Raw genomic sequence first — 24055 nt, 5'->3', positions numbered from 1 at the left:
GAAATGTTTACTACCAATCTCACATGTATATTGTATAACAAGAGGTTAACCCTTTGCACTCTGACGAGAATTCACAATTCATTCTCGAAGATAAAAAGTGGGATAACGATGACACTTAATTACGATGATGATATATTTTTAATAATCCGATAAGTACTTACATAATTTTCACATTTAAATAAATCGTACAGTTACAGTTAGCATAATATAACTTCTTAAAACTAGCAACAGTTAATTACTTCAATACTAATCCTTCCTGTTCTTCAAATTCCTATGGAACCGCTTTGGCTACAACATAAGAAACAGATTTTCCATATGACAGACATAAAACTAAATTAAAAAATCACCCAAGTGACGTAGCAAATAAGTTACTCAGAAGATCTTCCTAGAAGATTACGCAGAAAACACTCGAACGATCTCCCCATAACAAAAGGGGCGGTTACTATATCGATGCATTCTGCTGAGAAAGCATCTACGTGCTACATCCCCGAATACTACTAAAGCAATTTACCAAATGTCCATTCTGTGTAAATTGTAATGTACAGTGGAGATATAAAAAAAAAAGATTCAACTCGCATCGACGTTTGTAAATCAATTAACCCTTTGCACTCGGAAGTTTTTCAGTAGAAACATTTCAACGTTCTCTGTCGAGATAAAGACGATATTTTGTGAAACTAACTGGAAGAAAAATCATACATACATTGGGAAACAAAGTTAATTTATTTCAATGTTTCTTAAATTAATGCGTTATACAAGGTATAATATTAAATATGAAATTTGATAGTTTTACCGTATGAAATCTGGCGGTGAACGAGAGTAACCTCTCCAGTGCAAATTGATTGTCTGCACGAATTGAAACGGAACAGAACTTGCTTGACTATGCTCTAAAGATATTATCGAAAAAATCGTTACAATAATACACTGGTAATTATCAGACTTATATACTGTGTCGCAATCTATCTGGCGGATCCTTTGTTCCGAAGTTCGTCGGTGTTGGTTTGCAAAATAGGAAGTGCAGTGGCTTCTTATCGAATTCTACCGTCCGGCGACCTACGCAAAACAGATGACGTGGCTATAATCGTTCGCATCTGCACTTAACGTTTCAAAATACGATTTGAGTGCAGACACCTATACCCGGCTCGCTGAAACACGCTGCGTTCAAGAATGCCAAGGGCACAGGTGTACTGTTACCGTTCCGCTTTGTTCTACACCGAAAAAGACAGAAAGGAGAAATTCGAAGACCCTGAATCACGTGCGCTGTCACAATCACCGTGAACACTACTCTAGGACAATTTCACGTGACAACGATCCCCGTTAGAGTCAGAAATTTCGATTATTTCATTGTTCGTAGCATTACAGATCGAACACTGGATACAAAATAAATTAGACGTATGAAAAACAAATTTGGTATTACTTTTTGCAGATTTTATTTGATCAATTTCTGGACACCTTTCCTGGGTGTCTTTACCTTTTGAGCTAATTAAGACTAGATTCACGGAACGAGTCAAGTTGACTCACATTGAATTTTATAAACATTATTTACTAAATGTTAGGGTCAATTTTCATTGACGCAGTTATGAATATGTACTCTAATCGTTTACTTTTAAATCTCTAACTTTGAGATCTAAATGAACGAATATTTTTCTAAGAACGACGTAACGAACTGTAGACTAAATGTCTGTGAATCTAGTGTTAAATGATGACTATCTGATACATCGTTCGAAACTATAGCTTTTGAGCTGATTTTAATTCTAACTAATATTTAGCTAACTTTATCCCTTGCAAAAACGAATCAAGATATACAATAGTAAATGACTATCTGACACATCGTTCGAAACTATACCTTTTAATTAACTCAAAAGCTATAGTTTCAATCGATGTATCAGATAGTCATTTACTATCATTTTGTCATTTACTATAGTAAATGACTATCTGGCGCATCGTTCGAAATTATATGTTTTAATTAGCTCAAAAGCTAATCGATGTATCAGACAGTCATTTACTATTGTACATCTTGATCCGTCTTTCCAGGGGACCCGTAAGATCCACTGATCTTCGTGTCGCACGCAGATGGAAAGGAAATGTGAAAAGAATGCTTTCGCTTACCTTACACCTCTCTCCGTGGCCTGTTCTCGCCGCGATTCCGTAACGGAGCGAAAGTAAAGCCTCTGGCTCGCGTTCTCTCTATGACGGCCAGCCAGCAATTATCGTTCCACCTGGGCGGTTGGATTTCATCTCCCGAAACACGTTTTCGTTTCAAGGCCAAGGACACATCCGAGTAGTAGTAGAGGGAGGTCAGTGTTCGGCGTCTTCGATCTTCGTTCGTGTTGTTCGGCCTGCTCCCCTATTGACAACCAGAACAGAAATGAAAGTTGACGATGGAAGAAGCATCTCTTCAGCCTTACACCACCCCCACCAGTCCTGCGTGCAATAAGATAACAACTGTCTTTTGAGTTTGGTTCTTCGAAAGTACCCACACTAATTTTTTTTTTAATATCTCCATTGTACATTACAATTTGTTCAGGATGAATATTTGGTAAATTGTTTTAGTGGTAATTAGTATGATTTCTCAGCAGAATGTATCTATACAGTAATCGCCCCTTTTGTTATGGGGAGATAATCGTTTGGGTGTTTCCTGCGTAATCTTCTGAGAAGATCTGAGTGTAATTTATTTGTTACGTCACTTGGGTAATAAAATCGTTTAAACGTTAATTATTGTTTCAGTACTGTAAATACACTTTAAATATTTTTGTACCCGCAGCTGTTGTTGACACGTTGAATCAAATTACAACAATTCACTCAGTTAAACGATGATCATTTGAAAGTATTTCTATATTATATATAACGCAAGATCAATGTGCAACAATAATAATGCAACTCAATCGAATGATTTAATATTATATTTTCCCCATTTTGTGTATCGCGCTCTATGAAATTATGCGGCGTTCAACCTGTTAATTTGGAATAAGATCACGAGCAGAGAATGGAACATTCTTTTTCTTCTATTTTCGTCTATTCTTCTATCTCATATTTTTTACTGAAACTCACTACCGCAGAGAATATTTAGGACGAAGAACATCCAGACGAGGGTTAATCATGGGTCAACCTCGAGTGACGTAAAACTTTCGCAGAAGCCAAAGGGAAACGAACCGCTTTGTTCGGGAGTCCCGAGACGAATGACCGTCGCAGACGAATTAATCAATTGATACCGATAAAGATATCAATTGATACACCCGCGACTTGTTTTGGTTCGTTGAATTCACGTTGAATTTAGCTCGTTCCCATTCGCTTTGTCGAAGTCGGGATAAAATTAGAAAATACCATCGTCAATCGGTCAAGAAGGCCTTGCGTTATCGGACGTATTGGAACACCTCATAGAGATTGGACAATACACCGGAAGCATCTAAAACAACTCATCGCCGCTAAGAAAAGAAATGATTTAAGGGATGATTAATGTATCGACCGTCTTAATCCGCTTTAATTCAACGCGCACGTGCCGCGTGGCGGCGTCTGATCCTCGAAAAGACCCCGACGACGATGAGACCGATCTATGACATCGGCTCAAGGCCTGCTTGAATAAGTATAATAATCCGTAAATGATGCAATCGCTGCTTCCGGTTGTAAAAGTCGAGACAATGGACACAATTTCAATGTTCTGCCACGATTAACCCTTCGCGGACGAAGATTTCTGAAAATATTGAAACCATTTCTGTGAGAAGATAAATAACACGTCAAACTTTCGAATACTAGAGAAGAAAACTATAGATTAATATTCTATTGTTTAACACGTTTCACGATTAACCCTTCGCGAACGAAGATTTCTGGAAACATTGGAACCTTTCCCTAAGAAGCTAAATTACACGTCAAATTTTCGAATATTATAGAAGAAGAAAATTATAGATTAATATTCTATTGTTTAACATTATTTCTACCGAGGTGTCGACAGACACCTGTCGAATTTTCGACTTAAAACTATTTTCCAACTTTAGTCGTATATTCTGAACTGATCTTCGACTTTACTAAGAACGATTATAAGATTAACTACAGGAAATGTCCAAAATTCAATCGGGAAAAAATTGTTAAACTGAGAAAAGAATCGTAAGTTAAAATTTCAGAAAGTGTCTTTTGACACCTTCGGTAGAAATAGTGTTAACATGTTCCACGATTAACCCTTCGCAAACGAAGATTTCTGAAAACATTGAAACCTTTCCTTAAGAAGCTAAATTACACGTCGAACTTCCGAATATTACAGAAGAAGAAAATTGTAGATCAGTATTCTATTGTTTATCACGTTCGCTGGCAGTGTCACATATTTGCGACGGCAGCAATATTGTATTTTACGTAAAGAGAATGAAATTACTCCTATAAATATTGTTATTTAAAGTTATAAGCTACGGCATTATATTTGGGAATTCAATGACTCGTTTCAGTTTCATTTTCTCAATATTTTGTTTAGATTTGTAGAGTTGAATAGAATATTACAACTGCAGAGATCGTCGCCCAAAAGGAACGTTGGTAGTGAGCGTGTTAATCTAATCACTGTCTTGCAACTAGCGATTTCGAATAGTAAAGTCCGACGTCGAAAGGGGTTAACAATTCGGGCTTCTCGAAGAATTGTTTTTTGCAATTTTATGTGAAAGAACAGTGTATCAATAACATTGGAGAATGATTATACATAATCACCGAGGGATTATGTGTAACTTCAGCTTTATCATATTGCCCGGAACATATACATCATTCAAACTTTTCTCCGTTATCTCTTATCGTTCCCAAGATAATCCACAAGAAAGAAAAACTTTTCTTCAAGGGGTGGTTTCGCCCTTTGAAAGTGAAATTCAGCGCGAAAGAAACATTGCAATGTATCGACTTATTCTACTTACACACGGAGTTTCATAATTTTCCGATTTCCCGGGTTCGGTAACTTCTCGCGAGTCAGCGCGTGCTCGATCTCGTTGCCCGATGCGAATGTGTTGAGGCGATCCGACGAGGAGCGTTATCGAATCGCGCGCGTCGCGCGTGAGCATCGTTACGTCGGCCCGCGCGACGGAATTGGGCGAAATCGGCCGCGAGATCAGCATTATCTGCGATCCGCGTAGACGGAGCCGTTCGCTCCGCGTTTCTCCTGGATCGCGGACGGCCGCGGAATATCGGGCCGCGGCCGCAGATGTGAATGGTCCCCGACGCGATCGGCAACGCGCGCCGGCCGTGGTAGATAAAACCGGACTTGCATTCAGTGAGTAACGAGTCTCCGAGTGGCAGCTGCACAGCATCGTCGAGTGGCTTTTATCGTCGAAAATTCGCTCGTCGACGGCGCGCTCCGGGAAACAGAGTCCTCTAAACGCTAGAGGCCGCCGATCGAGCGATTCCTCGGGAACAGAAGGAGCACTTGGTCGGTTCCCGATAGAAGAGAATCGTTGCATTCCGATTTCGGTCAACGACGCCAGTGGTTTTCGCTGAGAGGCAAGTGATTCTTGAGAATCTAACGTACTTACGGTTGCTTTTGCGAAGATCGGGGCGTTGGATAGACGCAAGATCGAGCGATGATCGAGTTAAACGAGGTTTGAGAGAGGATTCGCGGGTCGTCCTTTGGATCCACTCGGACGAAGGAGTATATGGAAAGTGAGTCACGGGGAAAGATCGAGCGATTAATCTGTTAAGCGGCTGTTGATCTCTCGAATAGGAGTACTGATACTTCTACAAGGCATCTACGACGATGGCAATCGGCAATGAATTGTCGTTTGATGTAAATGCAATCGTAACGTTGGTAGGGAAGTAGTGTCGGTTTTCGATCGAGATAACGTAAGGGTATTTTTTGCACGTGGAAAGTAAGAGGACTGTCTCTAGATAAATAAATAAGAAGCTCCGAGCAGGGAAAGGCGTTCGATCGTCTTTTCCGGTTAACAGATTAAACAGCGTAACGGATAAAGGTGGATCATTTCGAAAAGATAAGGGGCGATTATAACGGCGAGTCTTCTTTCAGATTCATGGGAGACAGTGCTGAGGGAATCGCCGTATGAGAACGCGTTCAACGGCGGCAGCGAGCACTGGTCGCTTTGGAAGAAGGTCTTGTTCGTTCACTTCAGTGACTTTTGGCTGATGCTGCTCTTCGTTGGCCTGTGGGAGATAATGTTGTGGGAAGAGCTCGAGGTTTTCTGAAAGTGAAAGAACGTTTTATCGTGTTGCTCGGCGGAGAAGCGTTCGACGAAGGAAAAGGGGGAGAAAGAGAAAAAGAAAGAAAGAAAGAAAGATAGACTACTGATTCGTCGTGTCTCGACGCAGGATTAGCCGCAGGCACTTTATCGTGGAGAAGAGAAAAGAACCGAGGAAAAGGCAGGACGCGTGCTCTGGAGTACTCGATCGAAAGCTGGTATTACTGAAAAAAGATAAGAGGCGCGATAACGGACGGATTCGAACGTTCCACGATCACGGATCGGCCGAATACTTGACATTCTGACGCGGCGTTTCAGAAAATTCCATTAAAGGATTCTGATAGGTATCGCGCAGGAATGGACAAGTTGAACGGACTTACGGGGAGTCACACGGACGCCAAGGTATATACAGAACTCGTTATCTGTGAATTATCCCCGGTCGAAATCTTGTCAAAAACTGATCTAATCTCGCCTCGTCTCGATCAGCTTATCAAGCATTCCTGATTTATTTTATAGTCGGTTTTCCCGGATAACGACGATAATCGATTAACCTCGTCGCAATAACGATCGATAGCGTCCAATTTGAATGACGCTTCTGCGAGCGACAATGAAATTTCACTCGAAGCCTTGTTTTTGTCGATTCGCGAGATTAGCGATCGATCACCGAGATCCACGCGTCGCGGAAAAAAACAACTGCGCCAATTAATCAACCGCGGACGTTTATGAAAATTCTTGTCAGCATTAGCTGTCTTCTTTATAAGTCTCCCAACGGTCGCGTGTTTCGACACGTAAGCGCGAACGTCCGCAGCGTAATTATTGAGAAAACCTGTGGCATTTTCTTATCACGACTTTTAATTGTCGCACGAACGTTTCTCGTTGCTGAAACGAGCGGAGTGTTAATCGTAGCGCGACGCATCCGTTGCGCAAACGCTTATCGTCGTGAAAACGAGAGCGGGAGAAATTTCGGACGTAGGTTTTCGATGGTTCGATCGCTGCGGAGTATACATTGGAATTGTACTGAAGTTATCGATTATGCAATAATGATATTAATTCGCAGATGGAGCTCGACATCGACGAAATGAAGCGGCGCGAGAAGAAAGGAGTCACGTATCAGGTAAAACGATTTGTTTCGAATTGATCTCTGCTTTCTGGGAATTCTCTGCATCGCGTGAATGATGTCTTGGTTCGCTTGATTTCTATAAATCTCGGATACACGTCGAAACGCGAATCCAGCAATGAATTATTCGCTTATCGTCGAAACAAACGGCCCGTTGAGGTCTATTGCGGCAATAATTCCAATCTTGCTTCTGTTTATCACGAGACGAAGCGAGTCATTTTGAGGTTTTCGCTGTCTAGTTTCATGTTTCTGTGACATAATGGCGGAATTTCTGCACGAAACATACCTTGAATACGAAATGAGGCATGTCTGAGCTGTTTGAACGTTTGTTCAAACAATTTAGAGAATTCACTGTTGCGTGTTCCTCCGCCGTTAGCTCTCGAAAGTCAACAACTGGGATGTGACACTATCCAGTGGTCGTCGGTTTATATAAACAGAAATTATCAGCGGCTTTTATTATTATTCGCCGTCTGCATTAAAACGAGCGACTCGCGGCTAACGCGGAGACTATATTTTTCCGGATTAAAGGTTGTAAATAATGTCAGCCTTATCAAGAGAACGGAAATTATTGAGTTAACGCGATCTCGTCGTGTTCTTAGAATCGTTAATTTATTTAACAAGTTAAATCAGAACTCGAGAAAAATGCTATCGTTTGTGCAATCAAAAGTAGGATAAGAAACTGAGCAATGATTCTTACGTTTCATAAAGTCGCAGTGTTTACGAAAGTGTGAAACATTTCATCTGCATCTATTATGTCGAGGTTGTTGTCAGATTGATTTCATCTGTCGAAATGAATGCATAGAAGGATGTGCATCTATAAAGATTGTAACAATAGATTATCTTCAGTTCCTTCAGACATTCATAATAATATTCAAGTGAAACTATTTATTTCCGAAATCATTTCGAACATTCAATGCTTTCAAGGCATCAATAATTGCGAAACAAGGAAACCGATATCAGTCAGTTTCATTGGTATTTGAGCAGTCAAGTTGACTTTTCAACAGTTTTCTATAGTAACCCCAAGAGTGCCTCTATCGAGACTTCGATCGTTCATAACTTGATTTGCGTATTACTAAATCTATTTCTTCAGAAATTTCTTATAGAAACATCTATTATCTTTTCAATAATTGTAAAAGGAGAATTTATTCATCTGGTAGTTTTAGTGTTAAAGTGATTCGAAATACGCCAGGATGATTGTTAACCCCTTGACCTACGATTACGTGTTAGATTCGCGACGAAAATTGTCAACTGAATTTCAGAAATCTCAGTGTTATTTATTGTTCTTAAACATAAATTAAATATTACTCTTCTGTTGTCAATCGTGAACCTTTGGATTAAACCTAGATGTAGAATAAGTATGAAAATTATTTCTTTTCCTAATCACTTATTAACGACGAAGTAGTTGTATTGATCATAGTTACGAAATAAATCTATTCGAAATGGGTGATTAAATAATGAAGCAGTATATATTTTACAGTGTGATTTTATTATAACGGCTTTGAAAAACACGTCTTGCTCTTTCAAGTTCTCGATTGCGAATGACTCGAAACACTCAAAAGTAATTTGGGGTCCGCTTTTCTTTGCAAGACCGTTTATGGCCTTCTCTGTAGAAAAGTCTCTTGACTTCGCGTGACAAAATCCAGACACATCTGGTTACCTTTCTATCGCCTTTGTTTAGACTAAAGATATATGAACATTGGGCATTTTTGCTGTTGCCAGCTTAGCGTTAGTAATAATTCAACAAAATCATAGGGCAGCGGGTTAATTACAAGGTAATTGACCACGAGAGGGGTACAAAGAATGTTGAAAGAATTTCTCCAGACGACCAAAGAATTCCAAACATTCTGACAGAAACGATCCTAGGATTTTCCGAGCTGTCTCAGACCTTACTTAAGATAGCGTCACGATCCGCCGTGGAACAATGACACAGAAACGGGGAATCGTCGCCGTATTGTCTTACGTAAAAAAAGAAAGAAACAGTGAGGAATCCGATGGTTCGTCTGTTATCTAGGTAATGAATTACATATACGACAAGCGTAATACCTGACGGTAAACAGGCACTAATAATAATTGCTGCTAATAATTCCTTTGCCCACCGTGACGCCATTGCATCATTTGAATAATTCTGATGTTTGATAATTCGCAGCTTTTGTTCCTAAAAAGTAGAAATGCTGACGTCCTAGCTAATCCGGTAATTAATCGAGATGAGTAATAGAACAGAGACACTTATTCAAATCTCGTTTCCTCTAACATCGAATTCCTTGCATCATAAATTTCTATTAACTCTTCGTCTTATCTTCTATTTCACGAGCATGTTCACTAGAACCACGTCGCTTCAGTTGGGTTTAATCAATTTCAGTTTTCAATAGTTTACTTGTTTCAGTTAACAATTTACTAGGAAAAAAGATTTCAGTTTTCAATAGTTTACTTGTTTCATTTAACAATTTACTAGGAAAAAAGATTTCAGTTTTCAACAGTTTGCTTATTTCAGTTAATAATTTACTAAGAAAAAAATTTTAGTTTTCAATAGTTTGTTTATTTCAGTTAATAATTTACTAAGAAAAAAATTTTAGTTTTCAACAGTTTACTTATTTCAGTCAATAATGTACTAAGAAAGAAAGAGAGTTTCTATGACCATCTTATGATTACATTTACTGCTAAGTTTACTAGAATATAATAGATTATCACTAAAGACAATAGATGATACACAAAATACCGAAGGTAATAGAAAGATAACATTCGATTCTACCTCGAGCGAATACAGTAACATTTACATTCGGCAATTTCCATCGAGAATTTGTGTCACGAGTCTGCTACGACGTTACAAGACAAGGGGTTAATATCACAATGCATTCCTCGCGTAATGTATTTATATAAGATCTATCACCTAATAGGAATCATTGAATAGTCCCGATGCGTAACTCGAAATACCGTGATATTATCGAACGTTTAACGCAGCTTTACGTAAACCGCACGGTGACACTTCAAGGCTTAATTTAATTATTCCTCGAGTGTCTCGCGCGTCTTCTCGAGACGAGAATCGATCCTCCGCCCGAAACCGGTTTCGATATTGGTCAAAGAAGACGAGGCCTAACGATAGGGAGAGGGTTGTTCAGGGGAAAAAATTCCCTCGATTGATTGGATTTTGGTTCACCTCTTCTTCATCCGATCCTACTAATATCTTCTATCTATCCTCCTACCCTCTTCTATCCATTAATTTTTTTCATCTGAAATACCATCGAGAAATCTCACGGGATTTTTGTACACTTCACTCTTTCATCGGACGGATTACTAAACAGGAACGTTGTATTTAATATTGATAACAATAACGGTAACCATTACAAAGGAAATAGTAACAAGAATAAAACTGAGAATATTCATCGTTCTAAGTTAATGTAACAGTAACATAGTCGTTACACACTAACGTAGAATAATTCTAAATTGGAAGATCGTTTTAAAATCGAGCTAATTTGAATTCTCATTCGAATACACAAGATAATTTGAATTTGATCGGAATCCTCGTGAAATTTCTCAACTCGAGTGTATGAATCATAGATATCGGCTGTCGATTGACGTCCATGGGAAAAATAAAAAGTTTTCCGCTTGCGATCGACGCGATTGTATAATAAGATTGGGGAGCGGTCGTGATATTTTGATTTCTAGTGAAACATTTATCTCCGTTAAACCCCGTTGTCCATACTTTCTTTCGCGAACGACACGCGAGTCCTATCTGCCGACGTTTCAACGTCCGATCGTTAATTAACAATTATAGCAACGATAATTGCGGGTTCGGAGACGGACTGTCGGCCCTGTTCGTCGAGGGTTACGAGACCGAGGAGGAGCTTTATGTAACATGGAAATGCCAGCGCGTTGCGCGAGGTACCAGAAAAGCTTACGACAACGTAACCTCAAGGTTCCCGGCGAAGAATAAATTACACCGGCCAGTGAAATTGAAGCGCGGGCTTCGAAAGGTAGAAAAATCACTCGCTAAAAATTACCGGTCGACATGATTTACGGCTCATTGTCGGCAGACCTTCGGTCGGTTATCGGTGAATTAGGAAACGGCGAGCGACTTTATCGCGTTAAGCAACTTCGTAGATAAGAGAGGAACATCTGATGTAATAAATCCTCTGAAGAACGGATTGAACGGTTTCTGATAATCACTGGAAAAATCGTTATGAAAGGAATCCTTTTCAACTAACCGTTCAACAGACGTTTAACACATTGAATGCCGCATGATTTCATAGAGCAAAATATCGAAAGAATATAATATCAAATCATTAATAATATATCAGAATAATATCTTAAATAATAATATATCAAAATAAAGTCTCAAACAATATATCAAAATAATATCTCAAATAATAATATATCAAAATAATATCAAATGTATTATTAAATCATTCGATTGAATAGCATTGTTATTATTGCATGTTCGCCTAGCTGAATGTCACCGTGTTAGGCAGCATTATTTATAATATAGAAATCTTTTCAAATAATCATAGTTTAACTATAGTAATCCGATTCGGTGGTCACTGGTGACCTCCATGGCATTCAACGTGTTAACGATAAAGATCATTTCTAATGAATTTGATACATATGCATTCCGATCGAAGCTAATTTGATGGGGTATTTGAAAATTATAGGTTAAAAATGTGCCAGCAATAACTCGTCTTTCTTTTTTTAGGTAGTCATGTCTCTGTGCGCGAATTTGTCTGTCCTCGGCCCGTCCATGGCGTTCGGTTACAGCGCCGTGGCACTGGGACCACTGATGGCACCCACGAGTGACGTGAAAGTGAATAGCGTTCAAGCGAATTGGATAGGTCAGTATCATCTTTGATCGGTTTCATCAAAATCCCATCCTATCGAGGCGGTTTTTTTAACACTGTTTCTACCGATGGTGTCAAAAGACACTTTCTGAAATTTTCACTTAAACCCTTGACTTACGATTTCTCTCTCAACTGTGATCGATACGGCTACTTTGTCGTTAATAATTTATTGGAAAAAGAGAAAAATTCTGAGCATATGTTATGCCTATATTTCCTTTTAACACGTTGACTGCCACGGTGGTCACCGGAGTTTCGCAATTACTTGAAAACAATTACAATAAGAAAATTGATATTGTATAAAAATTTTTAGTAACATAAGCAGGTAGGTGATAGCGTAATCTGAGTACTGTAATACCAAATCATTACTACTTACTTCTAATACCATTTGCTTTTACTACGAAGGAATAAGGATTACTAAAACAAAACGCTTGATATTCTCGTGGCAGTCAATATGTTAAGCATAATAGTTCATTACAGAGGAATAATATTTACTTTGAATTCGAATGAGCTGAGTAATATATACATATTTGTTGAATCATGTTGAAAATCTCGAGTCTCGCTCGTTGTTGTAGGACAAGGGGTAAACATGTTCGCGGACGTGAATGCTATAGCATTTTGCATCGCAATGAAAATGAATGCTGTAACATTGAAATTTATAAGCTACATTGTCATAAATTTAATTCTATATAATTCTATATTCTGCATTTTTTCTATTTTTGCGGCTCATTAAACTCTTTACTGTCCGTGAACGTGTTAAAGTTATTTTCCCAGTTAAATCATTTGTCCTCAATTGAATTTTGGACATTTCCTATAATTAATTTTATAATCGTGAAACAGTCGAATAGTCAATTTAGAGTATACGACTAAACTCGGAGAAAAATTTTAATTGAAAAATTCCAAAGGTGTCTTTTGACACCTTCGGTAGAAATGTTAATGAAAGCAAAACTGGGTAGTCAAGAGTTTTTCGTAACGATTACTTTCTCAACTGTCTTGCGTCTCGTATAGTTGGGAGATAACTTGATGCCTAGTGGAACGTCATGGAGGCAAAAGATGTATATATAGTTTATAGTCTCATAGCTTTCATTGGTAACGTGTAACCGTATTGATGAATAGCAAATCAGGAATTAGGAAATAAGATCATGATCAATAGAATCGTTAGCTTGGCGATCAAGTGATCTTCCAGTAGTAAATCAATTCCCTCAAAAAATCAATGTTTAACACGTTGACTGCTAAGAGAATTTCGAACGTTTTGTGTAACAATACATATTCTATCGTAACAAAGGCAAATTATATTAGAAATAATTATTAATGACTTGGTATCGCAATATACGTGTTACACTATCATCTAGCTGTTTGTGTTACTATTTTTATTCGACATCAGTTTTCTTATTGTAATTGTAATTAACCCCTCAACTTACAATAGCGTGACAAACTCGTGACGAAAATTTTCAATTGAATTTAAGAATTTAAGTATTATTCATTCTCGGTAAATATAAACTAAATATTATTTTTCTATTATCAATCGTTAACTTTTAAAATAAACGTAGACGTAGTATAAGCGTTAAAATTTGTCGTATTCTTAATAAATTATTAACGATAAAATAGTTGTATCGATTATAGTTATGAAATAAATCATAGGACAAGAGGTTAAGCAATTTTGAAGCTCCGGTCACCGGTGACTACCGTGCCAGTCAACGTGTTAAAAGATTGCGCCAGTTAACACTAAAACTGTCAAGCACTTAAACTGATTTTTCTAAATTTCTGTATAAATCTTCTAATTGTGTATTTATTAAGATTTCAATTGGCTTATATTTCAGTGTAGATATCACTGAATCAGCTTTCTTAACGATTTCCCGGAGAAGCATTTGTACCTTTCAGTAATTGTAAAAGCAGAAATCGGGAATTTCGGGCATTTCGACTGATCTGGTAGTTCTAGTGTGAACCCCTTGCCTTATAATATATTGCTCAAGTGTAATTGGTACAACAGATTGTCATCAATAATTTACTGAAAGAAGGTGAACAATTCTAGGCATATTCTATGCATATATATGCTACACAATATAATAATTGATACTAGGAGAATAATAAGTCATATGAATTCAAAGGAATTGAGTAATATTTACGTGCATTAAACTCTGTTTAAAACGTTCATCGCGAGTCTGAAACATTATTATAAGTCAAGGGGTTAAGTTCGAATGACGCGGCAGTGAAAGTGTTAAATCGGCAATTGTTTATTCGTAGCCACGGCGACGGCGCTGGGAATTCCTCTCGGCTGCATGCTTTCGAGTTACACGATGAGACGCGGAAGGAAACTGAGTCTGCTGATAACATCCGTTCTCTCCATCCTCGGCTGGCTCATCATATACTTCTCCCGGACGTACGAGCAGATCCTCGTCGGCAGAATAATTTCCGGAATCGCGACCGGTTCCGCCTCGGTCCCGGCCACCGTTTACAGCGCGGAAGTCGCCTCTCCGGCGTGGCGGTCCACCATGGTCACGTGGACCAGCGTGGCCATCGCCATAGGTATCTTGATCGTCTACATCTTCGGCTACCTCTTCAAGGTGAGCACGAAGGAGAAAATATTCAAATTCAAGACATTTACTGCCACGCAATTACTAATGGTCTTCAGTGAATAATTCTAACAAGTAATTAGGTTTGCTAGCCAATTAGACACTGGACTCTAACAATGTTTAATTTTAAAGTCTATCCAACAAGACCGTGACTAACATAACCTCACGTGAAAATGATTCTATAAATCCCAGTTGCTGAAAGATTTATTTCCAAAGTTGTTCCTTTAACACTAGAACTACCGGATGGGCCAAAATGACCCACTCCTTTTCTTTTGCGACTACCGAAAAGGTATGACTACCTCTTTGAGAAATGACTAAAGAAGCTGATTAAGTAACACCTAAGCTGAAATGTAAACTAATTAAAATCTTAATAAATCCACGCTTGCACCTTTTATAAAGAAATTTTCAAAAGTCAGTGCTCGTTAGTTCTAGTGTTAACAAACTCCAAAGGAAGTCTCTGTGATTCACGAGTGTCTTCTTTCTTTCCTTCAACGTTAACGGTGCACTCACCGATTTCTTCGATTACCTCCAATAATTTCATTTGCCACGCTTTAAGAACAAAGAGCAGAAACATATTTTACACGCCGAGTCTGTAGACCCTCGAGATTTCCCACTCTCGAAATGCTCACGATTCTGTTTCATTCCGAAAGGACAACTGGCGATTGGTGGCTTTAATGTGCGCCCTGTTTCCCGTGGTCTCGGCCGCGGTGACCTTGGCCGTCGTCCCAGAAACCCCGATCTGGTTGCGGGACCGAGGTCGTCTAGACGAGGCGCTCGAGACCCTGAAGAGATTCCGCGGCATTCCAAAAAATGCGTCGCCCTCGCCGGACCTGGAGGAGGAGCTGCGCCAACGACCCCAGAAGAAGAAGCAGAATCTGATGAAGCACCTGCTGAAGAGGAACGCGGTGATGCCGTTCCTCATTATGCTCGCCTACTTCTTCTTCCAGCAGTTCTCCGGGATCTTCGTGGTCGTCTACTACGCGGTGAACATCGTACGCAGCGCTGGGATCACGATAGACCCCTATCTGGGGGCAGTGCTGATAGGATTCACCAGGTTGATCGGCAGTTTACTGATGGCTGGTGCGTCTGGAAGATTCGGGAGGCGGATACCTTCGATCGTTTCCGGTTCTGGCATGACGATCTTCATGGCGATACTATCCGTTTATCTAATACTGGAGGACAGGGGCTACGTTATCAACGACGGAGGCATTGTTCCTGTGATCTGCGTGCTGTCGTACATTTTCGCGAGTACTCTAGGATTCCTGGTGGTCCCGTTCGCCATGGTGGGCGAAATTTACCCGACAAAGGTTAAGGAAGTACTGACAGGTCTGACATCGTGTATCGGGTACATCTTCAGCTTGATCACGGTGAAAATTTACCCTGACATGGCGTCCTCTATGGGCAGGCACGGTGTCTTTATCTTCTTCACGGTGATGTCTTTAGCGGGGACGTTGTTCGTGCAGTTCTTCTTGCCGGAAACGAAGGGCAAAACCTTGACGGAGATCGAGGAAATGTTCAGGAGGAAGGATAAATATGATTCGCAAGAGGACAAGAAGATGGTGAGCCTAAAAGATGTAACTGGAGAAGTGTAGTCGTTGGGGCGTTGATTGATGAAGGTTCTGATTCTGAAGGATTGGAGCGTTTGTAAATATTGTTTGTAGAGATGATTTAATTCGAGGCGGGGCGGGGCAGTTGTGTAAATGCAGTTTGATTCGCGAAGGATGGGGATCGAGCGAGATTTATGACTGATGATTGTTGATCGTTCTCGGTGATATGCCTCGGCTGGCAATTCGAGGCGGGTAGTCGGCCCTGAGGAACTTATGGCTGTAAATACTGCGGGAGGTGTTTGATCAGACTCGAGCTGGTCCAGAATTTATCGAACAATTGTAACTCGACTATTTTCTCGCGAGAATAACGCTGTCTGTACCTACGTAAATGTATTTTCGCGATGTGATTAACAACGACCACATGTGTTCACTGTACCTTATTATAATTTAAGAATAATATGTTAGCGAAATAACATCACGTTAATAAGATTCATCGAAAGAGATTCAGAGGGAAATATTTTTATACCACTAACGAAATGTAAATCGTAACTTCGAACGCTTTGTAACATGTTAATGTATAAATAAATCATTGAACACGATTCTCTAATTGTATTCACTGCGCACGATGACTAGGTTAATTAATCGCTGATGAAAAATCGGTTTATTATCAGTGTCTGCGGGATTACTGAATGTTTGTGTTCATTTGCAATTAGATGCAGACGCTAAGCTCCGACAACGAGATCCATTCGATAAGAAAATATAGCGCGCGACTAGAGTTTTAATACTATCGACCGCTGACTGATAATATTTTCCAAGAGCGAGCACTCTTTGCTGGAAGAATAAAGTATAGGAAACGAGCATGAAGGAAGAATATATCGGTTGACTGAAGAAACGATGAATTTCAATGTTCACTTTTATTATTAAAATCTTAAATAATAAATTAACAAATGTCGTAACAATCACGATAATTAAATAACAAACATAAAATAACGTGCGGACATGGAAGCATGAACATGGGGGATAGAGACCGTGATGATACATCTAACTACTGATAATAGTGATGATAATAGTAGTAAGCGATAATAATAATAATATAATAATAATATTAATAATAATAATAATAATATAATATAATAATAACATAATAATAAGAACCGTTGCTCAATAGCAGAAATAAATTATTATCTGCGAGGGTGGCCCGCGAACAGACGATGTTTCTCTTTGAGAAAAACTGTTCAGTCGTGTAATAATTGAATATTACAATAAAATTCATTCCTCGTTTCACTCGAACTCGTTCGTTCTTTATCATTCTCTATCCCTTTTCCGCGACGACCGTCTCGAATTCACAATAATTCGAGGACGAGGCGTTCGCTCGAAAGGAATCCAGAGGAATGTTACAAGAGATGATAAAACGATGATGTAGCAAGGAGAAAAGAAAGAACGATGTTCGAGGGTGGTGTCGAGAAACGAGATTAACAAAAATTATTACGTTGTACGCTTCGGTGCGACGTTCCCGTTAAAAAAAACAAAAACTTTTCCCAGCGATACGATGGACCAATGCGTCGAACGTCGATCCAACATTTCTCGTGATCCGGCCTGGTCTCCGGCGACCACAAAAAAAAGGAACCTCCCCAAAAAACCGTGACGAGTTCGCTTCCGATAGACGCTTAAACTTCTCAACAAATTCGGCTCAACACTTTGGTCTTCGCTTTTACCTCGTTCTCGGGAACGAGCCTCTTGAACAGCTTCTTAGAAACTGGAAACGAGGAGATTGTAAAAAAAGGTATAGAATCAACAGTCACACCGCCCACCCTCAGACGAACAACAAGAAAGAATTCGAACTCGTCACGGTTTCGCGAGCAACGATCAATGTTTGGATCAACAGCGACGTGGATACGCTCTGCTCGAGTATTTCGGAATACCGCGAACGATTTGAACGTTGGGACCTAAGGCTCTCTCCCTCTTGGAGGGGCCGCGAGGTGTTCAACCATCCTTTGATTGTTTTCTCGCGCGCGAAATCGTCGCGGTTCGGCCTGCTTCGACCGATCACGTTTTCCCTCGGTTTCTCGTCTATCAGGTTTCGTTATCAGACGACGATGCCGGTACGTGATCGCTGGGTCAACATCAGATCCGCGGCGCTCGGCGATTTTTGATCCATGGATCTCGATACGAGCCGTGAATCATCGGTCGATTCGTCGCCGATCGTGACGATCGAAGGAGACACGGCGGATCGATTTCTGAAGAATACCTGCGATTAACCCCTTGCTGACTGATAATATTTGCTGTACTATGACGAGATTCACGGTGAAAATATGCAGTTCAATTTATTAACCCTTTGCACTCGAGAGGTGACTCTCGTTCATCATCAGATTTCATACGGTAAAACGATAAAATTCGATATTTAATATTATACCTTGTGAAAAATATTGAAATAAAATAGCTTTGTTCCTCAATATACGTATGATTTCTCTTCCAGTTAGTTTCACGAAATATCGTTTTTATCTCATCAGAAGATATTCAAATATTTCTACTGTAGAACTTCCGTGTGCAAAGGATTAACATGAAACGAATTCGACGAGAATGTCGCAAAGAAAATTACGCGGCCAGGGGTTAATGGAGCTATTCGATAAATAGATTATAGAGAAGAATAAGGCGACGGTTAACTGGATGCGTTGATTAAAAATGTCGAAACGTTTAGAAGAATCGGCATGTATACTTGATTTTGACGCATCGAGTTCTTAAGAACACTGATTCGTCCGAAAACATCCAGTTTACCGCAGCCTAATCAACCTGAACGTTGTCCCCGCGATCGCGTGCCTTCCGTTTGCCTTCGTCGCGGGATTTGATCCGTTCCCCGAAGTTCTCGCGGCGAGCACGCGGCTGACAAGCAAACAGACACGACTCGACGCCGAGCCCGAGCGTGGTTTTCTCAGAAAATCTCGCCGGCAACTCGATCTCCCTTGGGAAAGACGCGAGAGATTCGTGATCGTCGCGGGCCAAGGTTTACCTAAAGCGTTCGCCAGAACGACAGCATTTCTCCGTGATTAATTCGCAGCGTCTCGCGAGGTCAGTCCTCTTCGTTATCAGTCCAAGTCATCTCTCCTGATATTCGTGGCTGATCGTCTTCGATTCGCTCCGGCGGAGCGAGTTCACGCGTCGAGGGACGATCAACAAATTAGCTAGCTTAAACACCTAGTAATGTCAGTAAAGCTTTCGTTGCCGATAAAGATCGAGTCCTGGTCGATCTTCCCTAAACTGATCCGAGCTTCGTCTAAAGGAGATTAATGATAATTGACAACCCACTCTTCGGCTCGTCCTTCAAGACGGCCCCGGTGTCTCGCGGGGCCAGACTTCGACGGATCACGTTCGAGCCGTTCCGATCGAAGTTTGAACCTTCATTCGAGGCAGTCGGAATCGAAGGGTCGGCCCTTTCCCGGCGACCAACGTTTACGAGCCCTTCTCAACCCTACCGTCTCTCGAACCGCACGTTGAACGTGATCTCGGGCAGCGCCAAGTTACCGATTGGTATCGTGTAATCTTCCTTCTCCACCGGCACGATCTTGTAGTTCTTCAGCAACGTGGCCAGAATCGCGAAGCTCACGTACTGTACCAGCTTGTAGCCCATGCAGGACCTTCTGCCACCTCCGAACGGCAAGAAGTGTTCCGGCTTCAACAGGTGTCCGTGCTGCACAAACCTGTCCGGCATGAACTCCTCCGGCGAGGTCCACAGCTCCGTGGACATGTTCAGCTCGTAATTGTTAAGGAAGATGAACGTGTCCTTTTTGATTCTGTAACCTGAATGAGAGGTTCCGTGTTAGAACTATCGAGTAATAGAAGATAAGAGAAGATCATTGAAGAAACTCAAGTAAGAATGCTTACCAGCGATGGAGCTATCTTGATTAGCAACATGTGGCACGATGGGGCTGGCGATTATCCTGATGGTCTCCAGGATGATAGCTTCAACATAGGGCAGCGATCCTCTGTTCTCCAGACCAACGTAGTCTCCAGTGATACCAGTAGCATCGATCTCTTCATGCGCCCGTTCTTGGATTTCCGGCCGGGTAGCCAGGAATCCGATCACCTTCACCAGGAGATTGCCGATAGCCGAGTGTCCTCCAATGATGTCTTCCATAACGAAGAGCGTCGCGTTCCAGGACATTCGTGGCTCGGCGTCGGTTTTCATGTGATTGACCAAGCAATCGAGATAGTCTCTCTCCGGCATCACCAGCCCCTTCCAGCTGTCGACTCTCTCGTTGATGATGTTGCTGACAATGAAGTTGCGGATCGCGTGGCTCCAGTGTGCCATTCTAGCCATGTTTCTGTGATGGAGTGGCATCAGGAACGGCAGGAAGTCTGCGGCGTAGCCTTGGTTCACCTCGAAGAATACTTTATCGAAGTTCTCGACCATGTTACGGAAGCCAGTGTGCTGCAGGGGGAAGCTCTTCGAGCACAGGTAGGTGATGAAGATGTCAGCGCAGCTGTGGAGGATCAACGGTTTCGCGTGGACGCTCGTGTTCGCCTGGGAGTCCAGGTAGTCGATGAGACCCTGCATCTCGCTACCGATGATGCTGTTCAGCTCGTTGTAGCGGCTGGAGAACGCGCGGGGGAAGGTGTGAGCGCGGAGCATTTCCCTTCTGGCTTTCTGGACATCGGACCAGTTGCAGAAAGCAAGAGCTGTAACCCAGAAAAAAGGGGATCGTTTAGTTTGACCGTTGAGCTACCGTTCCCGTTAGATGGTTATTAGTTAGTTGTTGATTGGGCATTTATCGACTTCTTTTCAGTTTCTAGAATAGAGATATTTTGGCGTGCAAGGCGATAGGTCAGAGAATTTCAATCTCGTCGCAGCCAAGCGTTAAATTTCAAACGGCAAAACGCTGGCCAGGTAGCATACGATAACGGAGGTCGATCGTAACGTCGAGCGATTTTCATTGATCCCCTCGGCCGAGCCGGAATATATATATATATCGGCGCGTTAAACTTGACCTTCGAGCCGCGGGTACCGTGACGCGCGTAGGAAACGCATTTCGAAATAACTCGGTTGTCAGGCGCGAAAAGGAAAAATTCGTCGACGCGCTCGCTTCGTTCGTTCCTCCTCTCCCTTTCCGTGGCTCGCTCGCCACGGGTTCTCCTTTCTTTTTCTCTCCCTTTCTCTCTTTCTCTCTTTCTCTTTCTCCAACGGGACGGGGCAGGGGGACGCCGCCACGCGGAAATGCAAGCCGAGCAGATGCCGATCGCGCGCACTCCGCAGAAAATCAATTCATCGGCGCGCGAAGCCGCCGGCTCGATTTGAAATCGAAGCGGTCGCCGAGCACACCAGAACAGGAAGTGACCTGGTTTCTCATGTCCCGTCCAGGATACCATTCCCACCTTGAGCTTACAGCGCGCGCGAAGGGTTGCTGAATTTTTGGATCTATGAAAGTCCCTTTGCCCCTTGGACAGGGTTCCCAGGATAGAGAGAATTGAATTGCGAACGCACAAAATTGAGAGAAGCTATGTACGAAATGAAAATTTGAACAATACAAGCTGCCAGTTATCGATTTGTTCTGAGATCACGACTGTTGTGAAGTCTCTAGGTATAATTTTAACTTCAAAGTTTAACTGTACCAACGCGAATTCAACTTTAACGTCGAGTCGATGGGTTTGGAAAGTTTTCGGAATACTTCGAAGCGAACTCTCTCTGTTCTAATCGCGAATTCGCCGGCAAGATACCCGAAGGAAGCGAAAGAGAGAGAAAGAAAATGGTGGTTGTAGCTCGAGTGTATCGAAATCGCCTCCGGTGGATCAGCCTTGATCCTGTTTGTCAGCAGCCAGGTGAGCCAGGAACGCGTGAAAGTGGTGCGTGACCTTTCCGGCTGCACTTGGTACCGCTTCGGCGTTGACCTTAGCACGAGTTTCGGCGTTGCTCGGACGAACGAAATCACGAGCCACGCGAAAAATAAACGGACTGCGGCCGTGCGGGGCCGGGCCGCTCACGTGTCGCGTACGACGGCAAGGTCGTTAGCATGGGGAACGAGTTTTCAGCAGCCGTGACGAGGTGTCGACGAATTCCGATTTTCGCGCCGACATTTACGCCCGATTTTCCGATCGACCAACGAATCACGAAGAAAAATCGATTTTCCCGCTTACCAGAGAGTTCTACACGCGCTTCGAGACGAGAACGATCGGCCGGATCAGGACGCGAGGAATTCGTGTTCTGCACGAGACGTTGCGTAACCGGTGGACCATTCGAATAATCAAAATCCGAGGATCGCGGTGATATTTTACACGTGGAACGAGCTGTCACGGCGGGACGTCTAATTAATTCCGATCGTTGCGAGCGGTTTACGGCCGCTGTTAATCGACCGACGTTTTCGATGGGACCGAACGTGCGTATCTTCAAATCCGTGCGAAGAGAACCGAATACGTTTACCGAGAAATAAAAAGGACATATAAAAAAAAGAGATGTTCCTTACAATTTTCCTTGTTCCCACCGAAGAGCATATGGTATCTGGCGAAGTTCGGCCTGGAGTCGAAGTGGTGTCCCTTGATGGTCAGCACTTCCCTGATGTTCTCCAGACCGTTGACGACCACGCAGGGCATGGATCCCATCCTGAGCTTGATTACCTGGCAGTCGAAGTCCCTGACAAGGTCGCCGAAAGCTTTGTAGGGCACGTCGTAGCGTCCCAGGATATGAAGGGAGCCCAGGATCGGCCAGGGTTTCGGGCCGGGTGGCTCGGGCATGCTGTCGTTCCAACCGTCGAGGATGTCCTCTTTCGATGATTTCTTGGATCGTAGGTGATCAAGCAGAATTATGACCAGCGCGACGAACGTGATCGCGATCAGGAAGCACGTGGTGGCTGTCAAAGGTATCATCTTGGACGCTCGCTGTCCGTGGATACACTTGAACGACTGAGGTGACTTCTGAGGTGGCTGATAAACCAGGACCTAGGGTTCACGAGGAAACCTCGGTCGGCGTTGTTGCGCTCCGCTCGGTAATCTAGCGGCACGTGGTGCGAGGACGGATCGTGCGAGGATCGAGCGTGATTGGCGTCCCGAAAATCTACGGTCCAGTGGACGGCGAAGAAGAAGCAGAAGAAGAAGAGGGGACCCAGCGGTACGTACAGTCTCGCGGGTACGAGATACAGGAAGCCTGGTCGTCTCACCGTCGAAACCGAAAACACCGGGATCTCACTTTCTCTCGGTCGGCCGCGGGTAGTCGAACAAACGAATCGGACGAACGAGTGGTGTCGAATCGTGTGGAGTCGAGTCGAGTCGAATAATCGCGGCCGAAGTGGCTACTGGTGGAACCGGTGGATGATAAACAAAACCCTGAGGATCGCGTGCGACGAGCGCGTGAGAGTCCGTGAACGAAAGGATGTGTCGTGTCGTGTATCGGTAGATCGGGTTGGTTGGTTGGTCCCGTCTGTGAACGGTCTGCCGATCTGGCTCGGTCTGTGGGGATAGGATGGTTGGTCGGCTATCTTATATACGCTGGCGTAATGTAGTCAGCACATTTGCGTCGCCTGTGCGCCACCCCATACATATGGATTGGTGCTGAGGGCAGAAGAGGGAGGTGGTGGTGGTCTCTCTGTCGTACTTTGTCGTAAGTGTATACACAACCCGGTGTGTCGCTTGAGCCGACTGCTACTACTGGTGCTGGTGGTGCTGGTGCTGCTATTGCTGGTGCTGCTGATGCTGCTCCAGCTGGTGATGGTGTTGACGCTGCTGGTTGCTGGTTTGCCGGTGCTGCTACTGTTGGTAGAGAGACGAATTTCAAGAAAGCACGGAGAGAGCCAACTTCTCTCCAACTCCCGCGTTCGTTTGTGTGGAGAACGGGAGAGCCAGAAGAAGAAGGGCTGGAAAG

At 42.4% G+C, this 24055-nt stretch overlaps 2 protein-coding genes and 1 long non-coding RNA gene across 7 annotated transcripts; 1 reads left to right on the top strand and 2 right to left on the bottom strand.

Annotated features, from left to right (window-relative positions):
* Positions 1-432: 432 nt before the first annotated feature.
* On the bottom strand, positions 433-7720 carry LOC143175266 (uncharacterized). Its single transcript, XR_013000012.1, has 3 exons — positions 7553-7720; positions 2107-2344; positions 433-1050 (listed from the first exon to the last, which is right to left on the bottom strand). It is a non-coding gene; the product is annotated as an uncharacterized LOC143175266 (long non-coding RNA).
* On the top strand, positions 5319-16811 carry LOC116433773 (trehalose transporter 1-like protein). Of its 5 annotated transcripts, none has more exons than XM_076373598.1 (5): positions 5319-5460; positions 7207-7263; positions 11954-12089; positions 14337-14656; positions 15316-16811. In XM_076373598.1, exons 2-5 carry the CDS (start codon positions 7207-7209, stop codon positions 16255-16257), a joined length of 1455 nt encoding a protein of 484 aa, XP_076229713.1. In that variant the 5' UTR covers positions 5319-5460; the 3' UTR covers positions 16258-16811. The 5 variants fall into 5 exon arrangements, with proteins under 5 accessions (XP_076229713.1, XP_031848104.2, XP_076229714.1 ...); XM_031992244.2 differs by lacking the exon at positions 5319-5460 and adding an exon at positions 6145-6551; XM_076373599.1 differs by lacking the exon at positions 5319-5460 and adding an exon at positions 11039-11237.
* Positions 16812-17167: 356 nt separating this feature from the next.
* On the bottom strand, positions 17168-23799 carry LOC116433772 (cytochrome P450 307a1). The gene is made up of 3 exons (XM_031992243.2): positions 22665-23799; positions 20092-20886; positions 17168-20007 (listed from the first exon to the last, which is right to left on the bottom strand). Exons 1-3 carry the CDS (start codon positions 23062-23064, stop codon positions 19679-19681), a joined length of 1524 nt encoding a protein of 507 aa, XP_031848103.1. The 5' UTR covers positions 23065-23799; the 3' UTR covers positions 17168-19678.
* Positions 23800-24055: the final 256 nt, after the last annotated feature.

This window comes from Nomia melanderi, chromosome 14, assembly GCF_051020985.1.
Source record: "Nomia melanderi isolate GNS246 chromosome 14, iyNomMela1, whole genome shotgun sequence".
Lineage (NCBI taxonomy): Eukaryota > Metazoa > Arthropoda > Insecta > Hymenoptera > Halictidae > Nomia > Nomia melanderi.
The sequence above is the reverse complement of the archived record's forward strand: the minus strand, read 5'-3'. Positions and strand labels throughout refer to the sequence as shown.

Excerpts from the sequence above, each read along its gene's own strand:
- LOC116433772 (XM_031992243.2), bottom strand. The coding sequence starts at position 23,064 with ATGATACCTTTGACAGCCACCACGTGCTTCCTGATCGCGATCACGTTC. Across the intron at positions 20,887-22,664 it reads CGGTGGGAACAAGGAAAATT|CTCTTGCTTTCTGCAACTGG; the intron begins GTAAGGAACATC and ends TCTGGGTTACAG. Across the intron at positions 20,008-20,091 it reads TCAAGATAGCTCCATCGCTG|GTTACAGAATCAAAAAGGAC; the intron begins GTAAGCATTCTT and ends CCTCTCATTCAG.
- LOC116433773 (XM_076373597.1), top strand. Across the intron at positions 12,090-14,336 it reads CGTTCAAGCGAATTGGATAG|CCACGGCGACGGCGCTGGGA; the intron begins GTCAGTATCATC and ends GTTTATTCGTAG. Across the intron at positions 14,657-15,315 it reads TCTTCGGCTACCTCTTCAAG|GACAACTGGCGATTGGTGGC; the intron begins GTGAGCACGAAG and ends TCATTCCGAAAG.